Source organism: Meles meles, chromosome 1 (assembly GCF_922984935.1).
Source record: "Meles meles chromosome 1, mMelMel3.1 paternal haplotype, whole genome shotgun sequence".
In the NCBI taxonomy this organism is placed as follows: Eukaryota; Metazoa; Chordata; class Mammalia; order Carnivora; family Mustelidae; genus Meles; species Meles meles.
The window spans coordinates 166397909-166410051 of NC_060066.1; the positions used below are offsets into that span (position 1 = coordinate 166397909).

Sequence of the window (12143 nt, forward strand, 5' to 3'; positions counted from 1 at the left end):
GGCAGGGAAAGAGGAGGAAGCAGGGTCCCTGCTGAGCAGACAGCCAGATGTGGGGCTGGATCCCAGGACCCGGAGACCACGACCTGAAACAAAGGCAGAGGCTTTAACCCACTGAGCCAGCCAGGCACCCCGAATGTTTTGTAACTATTATAAGAACAATTAAAAATCCAGGCTAATGGGGCACCTGGGTGGCTCAGATGGTTAAATGTCTGCTCAGGTCATGATCTCCAGCTCCGCAGGGAATCAGTTTCTCCTTCTCCTCTGCCTCTTGTGTTCTCTCTCTCTCTCTCTCTCTCTCTCTCAAATGAACAAATAAAATCTTTTAAAAAATAAAATAAAATAAAATAATAAATTAAAAATCCAAGCCAAACTGGAGGAACAGAGTTCCTCCACTTCTGTTTGTCACAGGTCACGTGGTCACAGGATACGTGACCATCTAAAAACATACAGCTTAGAAAACTATTAACTTTAAGTTAAAATAATACCGATGATATATATAAATACAACTTAACCACCGTCTTTCAGCCTCATCCTGAGATGAAATTTAGCAAAGGGGTTGGGGTCAAGGATTGGCTAAAATCCTGGCATAAGTTTCAGAATATCTGCTACTATATTATCTGGTAATAAGACAGTGGTAATAAGACAGTGTATCAAAATGGTACACTTTCAAAATGTTCTAGTTTGATTTTCAAAATACAATCTAAAGATAATCACAATGTGAAAGGAAGACTTTCTAGACTTTCTAGACTTTCTAGACTGAGTTTATTGAAATTACAACTAAATTAGTTATTTTCCTGATGACTGCAGGAATATTGCTGATCTTTGTATCATTTTTCGTCTAGATTTGAACAATTAACTGTCTGAAAATGCTTATGCTTTGCTGATTAATCCCATTACAAAATCTATTTTTATGATTCTAATGATTACCTTCATTTTCTCCTAGGATGTGTAAACTGAAAAGAACAAAAGAGTCTCCCACAAAAGTAAAAAAACAATAGAGAATTTTTACTCTTGAACTGATGGTACACTTAAAAATTCACTTTCTCAGGTCACTGCCCACATTCTCCACCAAAAATACAAATAAATACTCCCCCCCCCATCACTTTTCCTTCTTACTACTGCCCCTTAATCTATTTTCTTATGGCTCAGTGAAATACATGATTTCTTTGCACACATAATCTCTGATCGATCCCAGGACCGTGAGATCATGACCTGAGCCAAACGAAGGCAGAGGCTTAACCCACTGAGCCATCCAGGCCCCCCTGGGGGGAATATCTTAATCAAAACCCTCGTCCTACTACAGTAACTAGTACAAGCTTCTATTTTAACAATTATCAAGCAGTACTTTAACTGTTTATCTTTTCCCCTAGTAAACATAAAATGTTTAATTACTGGGTTCTCATCTCTTCATTTTTTGACTCTGTAGGGTCTTACCTGATGTTCGGTACACAGTAAATGCTTGATAAATATTTCTATGGAGGGAGAGAGAGAGAAAAGAAAAAAGGGAAGGATAAAGGGAGAAAAGAGAGAAAAGAGAGAAGTCAACTTAAAACAGAAAGTTTAAAAATTGAACTAGTAAATTTCAAATTTCCTATCATTTAAATCTTTAAACACAATTTTTTTAAAAACATAAATATTTTAATTTGCAAGTACCATAGTAGGGGCGCCTGTGACTCTTGATCTTCTGGCTGTAGGTTCAAACCCCACCTTGGATATAGAGATTACTTTAAATAAAATCTTCAAAAAAATAAAAATAAAAATAGCACAGTAATGCTGAAAAATTGGTTTAAGAAAAATTTTGCAAAAATTTTGCAAAAAATTTTGCAAAAAATTTCATGTCTTCCCATTCCAAAATACTTCACATAATACCTTATCCTGTGCCTTTCAAAGTGTGGGGTCTGGACTAGCAATCTCAGCATCTTTTGGAAGCTCCTGACGTATGTAAATTTTCCTGCCCCACCCTAAATTTTCATAATCAGAAAGTTAGGGTGGGTGCCATTCTTGGTGTCTGAAAAAAGCTTCCAGATAACTCTGATGGTCCCTAAAATTTGAGAAACACTGCATAACACAATTCTTCAAAATTAGTACTACTGTGAATGAGGCCGCACCAAATCCGAATGTTTCTACGTTAGAGAAAATGGCTTAAACTTTCACTAAAGAAAGTAAATGTGCTGTCTGGGATAAAAGATATGCCCACTAGAGAATTTTTAGAATATACAGAAATTCAAAAAGAAGAGATGGAGAAAAAAAAATCCAACTTTTCACTTGTGTGGTCGTAAATTCTTTAATCTCCTTTTGTTATAGACCCTCTCGCTCACATAAATGTCCAGTATTAAAATTAAAAGTGTAATGCTTATTTTTGTGATAGACTTCTGTATAAGAAGTTCTGTGTAAGAGCCTTCCATAAGTTCTTCTCTAAGCGAACAGATAGGTCATTCTATCATACTAGTAAGAGCACAGATTCTGAAATCCGGCAAATTATCAATTTGATTCCAATTCAGTAACTAACTAAGGTCGATTGGTTTTTTTAGCGACGTTGAGCCGGGCCCATTATCTGTAAACTCAAATCCTAACAGGACTACCCGAGATAATGTTTGTAAAGCGCTTGACAAATCGCCGGGTGCCCTTGGCACATTTGTAGGAGGAAAAGTCACAGCACGGTTAGCTCGAAAGGAAGCAATGGGTGCAGGGCCAATGATCCTCAAAGCGAGCCTTCTTGAGGAAGACAAATCACAGCACTTTAACCCGAGGCCGGGTAGGGGAAGAAACCCGCCTCCAGAGAGGCACGGTCCCTTTAAGAGGTTCGATCCCTCCGCCCTTCTCCCGTCCCCGCCTACACAAAGGCGGAACCGGAAGTGTGGGGGACGCCGGGTCCCCAGCATGGCAGCCACCTGGCCATCTGGGCAGGCTATTCCGGAGGCCGTGGCCGCCCAGGTCCTCGGTGTCCTGTGGCTCGCGTCAGTCACCACCGGGCCTTGGGGAGCAGCTGCGATCGCCGCCGCCGTTGGCGAGGAGACGCTTAAGTGCGAGGACCTCAAATTGGGACAATATCCTCTGTGAGGAGAGCCCCCCCCCCCCGCGCCTTGGGGGCGAGGTAGATTAGGGGTCGCAAGTGGGTCGCGGCCCTCAACGCGGGCCAGGGTTGGCTTAAGGGATCGGTGACTTGTGGCTTTTAATGACGGACGGACCCGGGGTGAAAAGAGATGTGAGGGTGGGAAGGACAGCGATCACCCTGTGTGATTTTCCTTGGAATTTTGCTGATGGCTAGTGCTTCCTCTTCTAATTCACCTATTTTTATTATTAATTAATTAATTACTGGTGGGCTTATTCAACAAACACCCAGATCCTGAAGTATGCCAGGCCCTGTTCTAGGCCCTAGTAATAGGAAGATTGATAGCCTCCACCGTAGAAGTTTCCTGACTTGGGGGCGAAGACAAATAAGTAGTTAATAACTATATATCCTTTGTATATTGCCCAGTTATCATTAACTCTGTGCGTATTACCTTACATCATCCTTAAACTCTGTAAGATGCCAGACTGTCAGGGGGCGGACTCCTTCTCCGTGTTGTAACTGTGGGCCAATTATCTGAACTCTGCTTTCTCTTGAGTAAGAATGAAGAGAACAATGTTACCAACTTAAAGGTTTATTGTGAGAAATTAGTGCAAGTGAATCATGTAGAACAATGCCTGGCACATAATAAGGACTATCTATGATGTTTATTTACAGATGAGGAAACTGAGGCTGAAGGGGTTAAGTGGAACAGTTCATTGTAATAGCTCTGCTGAAGGGAGGAGCCATTATGAAATGGGAGTTACAGTCAGATTAAAATAGCCACTTTTGTACAAAATTAGATCATTTTATACAAATTGCAGAGCAGAAAAATTAGTAACAGAAGCCAGAGATAGGAGAAAGACTAGGAGACAAAATTTTAAAATTAAGAAAATTCTATCCTGTAGTATTTTTATGTGAGTTGGGTAGAGGCAGCCATTATTAGATGGCTTACACAATAGCTCCAATTTGCTGAATACCATTATGCTTGGAATTTGAGAACCACTGACCTAGTAAGTTGAGTCTTTTTTGGCAAAAATGTCAGAGCGATTCTAAGAAATGATTGAATTGTATGAAGAATTGTACAGTTTGAATCCCAGAGAGATGTGGCTGAGCATTTGATGATGAAGACTGGAGAATGTCTGCTACTCCTGGCATGAAGATGAGGTTTCCAGTAGTGCTTAAAAAACCTTAAACAGGTATCAGATAAATAAGGTGAATACCTTATTTATCCCATTTTAGTGTCAATAAAATATTTAGGAAACAAAAGCCAACTGCAAGTATTTTGAAATTAGAGGACAGTTATTATACCTGTTTTCAAAACTTAAGATCCTGTTGGGGAGACTGAAGGTTCACCTAAAAGGGCTATCTTCTCTGCAGTCTAATGGAAGGCACTCTAGACTTGGAATCAGGAAACCTGATTTTACTCCCTATCACTTGTTACATGACTTTGGATAGGTCTCTCAAACTTTGAGCCTCAGTTTGTGCTTCTATAATATGGGAATAATAGTATTTACTTCACAGGGTTATTTATTTGTACTATATGAAGTTAGGTATGTGACGATACTATGGGGCCCCATAAATTAGTTCAATCAAATGCTTGGAAATTGATTTTTTTTTTTAACCTGAAGCTAGCTTAAAATAATTTGGTAAAGATTTTAATTTCTAATTTTCCTTTACGCTCTATTCTTAAACAACCTGACTGATGTTCTTTAAGGATGGCATCCTTGGCTAGAGCTTTTACTATGTATTAAGTTAGTATACTTTTCCTGTAATAAATTACTGTTCAAGTAGTATTTAGTGATGCTGAAAGTATATTTGTGGTTGCGCTTGTTGCTTTGGACCAAATAACAGCTTTTTTTTTAATATGTGAATGTAAACATGAGTATGTAATACAAGATATTAAAGACAAGATGATAATGTTTTGTGTTGGAATGTGGTTCATATTTCCTTAACTTTTCTCAGATATATTTGTAAAGATCCAAAAATAAATGATGCGACACAAGAACCAGTTAACTGTACAAACTACACAGCTCATGGTAAGATTTCTAGAAACATGTTTCTAAAAACAATTTTTGAAATATTACTTCATAAATCAGTGTATGATCACTAAAAATAATAAATGTGTGCTTTTTCTTGAGTTAAAACATTTCAGTTTCTAGAACGACTTAAATTGGACAACTTAGGGTTGTTAATATTTAAGAAGAGTGTTATTCTTAGTTTTGTGAATTGGGGAGTTTTATATTTTCATTTTTTTTAAACCTTTGAAGTCAGTTTATGTAGCTTATGCAGATGCTTCTTAACTTAGATTTTTAATTACTCAAACAATTTTTTTTTAATTTTTAAAGATTTTATTTATTTATTTGACAGACAGAGATCACATGTAGGCAGAGAGGTGGGCAGAGAGAGAGGGGGAAGCAGGCTCTCTGCTGAGCCCGATGCGGGGCTCGATCACAGGACCCTGAGATCATGACCCGAGCTAAAGGCAGAAGCTCAACCCACTGAGCCATCCAGGTGCCCCACTCAAAAAGAATTTAAAATGGGACTGTTAGCGCCATCAGGTCTGATGCAAAATTAAAGCACCCATATTATACAGTCGTAAAATAAACTTAGGTACATCCTAAGTATGAAAACAGTACAGTTAGGAGTTTAAATATGCATCAGTATTTTCTTTTTCTTTCTTTCTTTTTTTTTACTATTATAGAGATGTTTTGATAATAGATACCACTCTCAGTCTAATGATTTTGGGGCACTTCTGTTATTCTAAATTATGTAGAAAGCCAGATAAAAACTAATGAATTGTTCTGATGGGTCTTTTCTTCTATAGGGGTATGTGTTGGAAGGGAGGCAGACACATGTATGTTGGAACTATTTAGCCTTCTTATTTGGCATGGTACATAATGATGGCAGTTACATGGTATTATTTTGAGAAAAGAGCACCTATTTTTTTTTTAAAGATTTTATTTATTATTTATTTGAAAGACAGAGATCACAGGTAGGCAGAGAGGCAGATAGAGAGGGAGGCAGGCTACCTGCGGGGGCTCGATCCCAGGACCTTGGGATCATGACCTGAGCCAAAGGCAGAGACTTTAACCCACAGACCCACCCAGGCGCCCTAGAAGAGAGCACCTATTAAATATATACTGATTGTTTTATGTATTAGGCAGAAAATAAAACAGTAATTGTTTTTCTTTTCTTTTTTTTTTTTTAAGATTTTATTTATTTATTTGACAGAGAGAGATCACAAGTAGGCAGAGAGGCAAGCAGAGAGAGTGAGAGGGAAGCAGGCTCCCTGCCGAGCAGAGAGCCCGATGCGGGACTCGATCCCAGGACCCCGAGATCATGACCTGAGCCGAAGGCAGTGGCCTAAACCACTGAGCCACCCAGGCGCCCCAGTAATTGTTTTTCTTATAGCAAAAAACTTTCATGTTTTTTAACATATTCAAATAATTGCTTGATTATGAATTCGTATATATTTTAAAAAGCAAATCTTTTATCTGTTTATACCTTTTTATTTTGGCACACTACTAACCCAATTATAGTCAACAAAGATAATTGAAAATAAGTTGTGTTAAACTTTTATAATTGGCATTTAGCTACTATTCTGAAGTAGTAAAGTTTTACCATGTAAACAGTAATAGGTTTTACATACATATATGTATGATTTGTATAGCAGATATTGCTTAATATGTATACATTTATTTAATTTAGATGTATTAAAGGAACTTTGTTTTTTGAGTTAATTTATAAGTATACTCTGATTTGTCTGTTTTACAGTTCAGTCTTTTATGTTGTGCTTTTGGGACACAGATTACAGTTAACATATATAATGGAAAAAAAAAACATATATAATGAAGACTCAATTCTCAGATACTCAACCATTTGTATGAAAGATATGAATCTGTGAATACTGTTTGTCTCAGGTATCTAACTAAATTAGGAGGCAGGCAGCTACCTATCTCAAAAAGCATTTTCTAGGGGCGCCTGGGTGGCTCAGTGGATTAAGCCGCTGCCTTCGGCTCAGGTCATGATCTCAGGGTCCTGGGATCGAGCCCCGCATCGGGCTCTCTGCTCTGCAGGGAGCCTGCTTCCTCCTCTCTCTCTGCCTGCCTCTCTGCCTACTTGTGATCTCTCTCTGTGTCAAATAAATAAATAAAATCTTAAAAAAAAAAAAAAAAAAAAGCATTTTCTAGCCTGTAGGGTTCTTTGTAGGTATGAGGATTTTGAAGATAATTATGCAATAAAAAAAATAGTTTTCTGCCCCAAAGAGCTTTGCCCTTCATTTAGGAGTCTCTTGTGTAAAATAAGTTTGAATCCACTTGTGCAGTTATTAATAAGTAAGTTTATAAACATACAAAATCAGGTGATAAGACTAGTAGGAAGTAAAAGGACTTAGAGGTATTATGTACTATCATGGCTTATCAGCTAAGTACTCATAGTTGATGTAAGTGAAGAGCTACAAGACAATAAAAGGAAGGTTTCCTATAAAAGGAAATGATATGATTACTTGTTTGGAGAGAAGAAACCAAGTGCTGTATTGAATGTGGGAACATATGTAAAATGTAGATTAATAAATTACTTTAAATCTTACGATTTTAAGAAGAAAAATAAAGTTTCTGAGAAAAAGATGAGTCACAGGGTGGCTGCATATGGATGTACAGTTTGTACATGACACCGGTATCTAGCTGAGAGCTGGGATAGATTCTGCCATCCCAGCCCAATGTTCGTGAGACTGTCTGTCTATGGGAAGTTTTTCTTTTTTGCCTTTTTAAAACATACAAGGGCTAGTAGAGTAGTTATGGTGAATCACTTCTAAGTCCTGATCAGAGAGGACATCTAAATGACCTGTGAAACGTGTTTTTTGTGTCCTAACATGGAACTGATTTAAGAGGAGAAAAATATTAAGAGTTGTGAAAAGTGTGAGTTAAATAATCTTTTTCAGCCTCCAGCCAAGATTGTTCTTCCTCTATTTTCTCACTGTATACGAAGGACTATTACAGAATCCTCAAACTCAGTTTAATTTTCTTTAACAGTACTTTTTGGTAGGGATGAATAAGAACAATGTTTTACAATAGGATAATTTCAGGGTAGAAGAATTGGGACCAAAGGCTAAGTAATTCAACTGTAACATTAAACTACTGTGATCTTAAATGGTTCCCAATTAGAGATATAGACTTCCAGTTATAGAATGAATTAAGTCACAGGGATGTCAGGTACAGCATAGGGAAATCACTGGTATTGTAACAGAACAGATGGTATCTACATTTGTAAGCATAGCACAATGTATAGACTTGTCTAATCAGTATGTTGTACACCTGAAATTAATGTAATATTGTGTCAACTATATACTTCAATTTAAAAAAAAGGGGCACCTGGGTGGCTCAATGGGTTGAAGCCTCTGCCTTCGGTTCAGGTCATGATCCCGGGGTCCTGGGATCGAGCCCCACATGGTGCTCTCTGCTCAGCGGGGAGCCTGCTTCTTCCTCTCTCTCTGCCTGCTTCTCTGCCTATTTGTGATCGCTGTCAAATAAATAAATAAATCTTTTAAAAAAATTAAAAAATAAAAAATAAAACCTTAAGGACAGCCCATCACAAGAAGTCAGTGAGACCTTCCCAAATAAGGCAAATTCTTAAGGTATAACCAATCAAAAATAACTTCCTTGCTTTGCTTCCACTTCTCTATGGAAGTCTTCTAATTTCTACAGGTGGGGCAGAGTACTCTAACCACTTCCAGTTTGGCACAGCCCAATTCAAATTGATTTTTGCTCAAATAAACTCTTAAAATTAAAAAGAAAAATAGTGGGCACCTGGGTGGCTCAGTGGGTTAAAGACTCTGCCTTCAGCTCAGGTCATGATCCCAGGGTCCTGGGATCAAGCCCCGCATCCGGCTCTCTGCTCAGCGGGGAGCCTGCTTCCTCCTCTCTCTCTGCCTGCCTCTCTGCCTACTTGTGATCTGTCTGTCAAGTAAATAAAAATCTTTTAAAAAAAATAAAAAAGAAAAAAAAAGAAAAAGAAAAATAGATTCCATTTAGCCTAATGCTAACTAACAAGCATATTTATTTACTGAGAAATGGTTTATAATGAATAATTTGATAATTAAATTGAGTAAAATAACTGGATCAAGACTAATACCTTAATGAGAAGTATAAGGTATTTATTATTTATTAAGAAATTATTTACTTAACTTTATTGAGAAACTACATGGCAAGCTTCTACTAGGTGGTATAGATGATACATGAAAGAAAACACAATCTCTACCCTCAAAGAGTGTTCTGTCTAGATGGTACATACATACATAGGCCAGTGTTTTCAATTTTTCAATCAGTGAAATACAAAACTATTTAGACTCCATCTCTAGAAAATTTTGCTCTGGTCCTTTGACAGGTCTTTTTTGTTTTAAGTTTTTATTGAAATACATATATCTATATTTTTTAAAGATTTATTTATTTATTTATTTGACAGGGATCACAAGTAGGCAGAGAGGCAGGCGTGTGGGTGGGGGGTGTGGGGGAGGGAAGCAGGCTCCCTGCTGAGCAGAGAGCCCGATGCAGGGCCTGATCCCAGGACTCTTGAGATCACAACCTGAGCTGAAGGCAGAGGCTCAACCCACTGAGTCACCCAGGGACCCTGAAATATATTTATAGCAAAGGGCACATAAGTGTAACTCAAATGATTTTTCTCAAGCTGAACACATTTGTGAACGTTTCCAAATCAAGAAATAACTTTATTAACATACTGAAAGCCCCATCATGCTCTTTTATACTCACTATTCTGCCGTAATGGATAACCATTACCCTAACTTCTAACAACATAAGTTAGTTATGCAAAGAGTGTGTTATTTTTAGATTTTTAATTTGGAAATAATCTTTTTTCTTTTTAAAATATTTTGTATTTACTTTAAGAGAGTGTGAACACATGCACAAGCCCAGGGTGAGGGAGAAAGTTGTGCAGAGGGAGAAAGAAAACCTCTGGCAGACTCCATGCCTAGCCTGCATCCTGACAGTGAGACTCCATCTCACGACCCTGAGATCATAACCTGAGCTGAAATCAATTTTAGTATATGTGCTGCCGAAGCGAGCACCTGAGCTGAAATCAAAAGTCAGATGTTCGGGTGCCTGGGTGGCTCAGTGGGTTAAGCCGCTGCCTTCGGCTCAGGTCATGATCTCAGGGTCCTGGGATCGAGTCCCACATCAGGCTCTCTGCTCAGCAGGGAGCCTGCTTCCCTCTCTCTCTCTCTGCCTGCCTCTCTATCTACTTGTGATCTCTCTCTGTCAAATAAATAAATAAAATCTTTAAAAAAAAAAAAAAAGTCAGATGTTCAACAGACTGAGCCACCCAGGCGCCCCTACTTGGAGATAGTTTCAAGCTTACAAAAAAGTTCCAAGAATAAGAGTAGTACAAAGGGAAATGCCTGGATGGCTCAGTTGGTTAAGCGTCGACCTTTGGCTTAGGTCATGATCCCAGAGTCATGGGATTGAGTCCTGCATCCGGCCCCTTGCTTAGCAGGGAGCCTGCTTCTCTGTCTGCCTGCTGCTCCTGCTAATTTTGCTCTGTTCTGTCTCTCTCTTTCTGACAAGTAAGTAAAGTCTTAAAAAAAAAAAAGATGGTACAGAGAACACCCATACATCTTTTGCCCAGATTCACCAGTTGTAAACACATTATTCTTGCTTTATCATTGTGTGCTCACACATCCTCTCTCTCTCAATTTATATGTATTTTGGCCCGTGTTTGTGTGTTTTCCCTAAGAACAGAGATATTGTAGTTGCTGTAAACTTTAGTAAATTTAATATTAATATATGTACTTTACCATCCATATTCTAATTTTATCAAATAACTAAGTAATGCTTTTATAGAATTTTTTTGCAGTACAGGATCCTAAGATCAGGTTTTGACCCTTAAATCTGACAGATCAAGACTATAGTCCAGAGCCATGATGTTAACTGGAATAGGATCCCAAACGACTTACTCCTTAGGTCAGTCCTTTGATTGTTATGAAACGTCATTATTTCTGATAGCTTTTTTCCGTTTAAAAAATAATGCTACTTTTTATAATCGAGAAATACTATGTACTTACTGGTTTAAACTGATGCCATCTAAATCAAAGACATTGGCCAGAGCAAAACTTTTTTATTTTTAAGGTTTTATTTATTTATTAGAGAGACAGCGAGAGAAGGAACACAAGCAGGGGAGTAGAAGAGGGAGAAGCAGGCTTCCCGCCAAGCAGGGAGCCTGATGCGGGGCTTGATTCCAGGACCCTGAGACCATCACCTGAGCTAAAGGCAGATGCTTAATGACTGAACCACCCAGGTGCCCCCAGGGCAGAACTTTTTTTTTTTGTAGGAAATCTGAGAATTGAGTAGTTTTCAGGTTGTAGCATGTTGCTTAATTTTGTCTACTAGTTAACATTTAGTGGTAACTGGCTTTTTAGTATTATCATACTGATTTATTTTTGCTTGCTCCTGAAATCAGTGTAAGCATGGAATTATGGTATAATGGGAAGAGTATTGATTAAGAAATAATGAGTGTTAGCTTAGGATTTCCAGATCCTTACCTACTTGTAAGGCTTTTGTCAAGTCCTCCTTTCTTACACTCTAGAAAAAAAGGAGCGTATTACTAGTTTTGTTTACTTAATAGGATTTAAAAAAAATAAGGGTCAGTAAGACACTTGGCTGGCCCAGTCAGTAGAAAACACAGCTCTTAATCTTGGTATCATGAGTTCAAGCCCCATGTTGGGCATAGAGACTACTTTAAAAAAAAAAAAAAAAAGCGGGGGTCAGAAGAAATTATAAAGGATGTAAAAACAAACTCTAGAATTGTGGGCTTCTTTTGGTTGATTAGTTTCATTACACATAATCTTCCCTTAGTGTTACAGCCACTCCCAGTGTTATCATTCATTTCTCATGTCAGGTTCATTCTTAGTTTTCTCAGTATTGAAGTTCTCTCATTTGCTAGAGTAGAGAACCTAATACTTGTTGAATACTTTCTCTAACCAAATATCATGCTTTACATACCATATGCTTTTACTACATACCCATACCATTGCAAGAGTAATATCCACATTTCACAGATGATAAAAACAAGATTCAGAGAGAGG

At 38.0% G+C, this 12143-nt stretch overlaps 1 protein-coding gene across 4 annotated transcripts in view; it reads left to right on the forward strand.

Annotated features, from left to right (window-relative positions):
• The first annotated feature begins 2857 nt into the window (after positions 1 to 2857).
• TM2D1 (TM2 domain containing 1) overlaps positions 2858 to 12143 on the forward strand; it is a 49923-nt gene continuing 40637 nt past the window's right edge. For 3 of the 4 annotated variants that reach the window (XM_046018587.1, XM_046018568.1, XM_046018595.1), the window contains exons 1-2: positions 2858 to 3056; positions 5015 to 5088. In XM_046018587.1, the coding sequence (XP_045874543.1) occupies positions 2881 to 3056; positions 5015 to 5088 (250 nt within the window). In that variant the 5' untranslated portion in view covers positions 2858 to 2880. The remainder of the gene's footprint in view (positions 3057 to 5014; positions 5089 to 12143) is intronic. The other variant, XM_046018577.1, reaches the window with a different exon arrangement.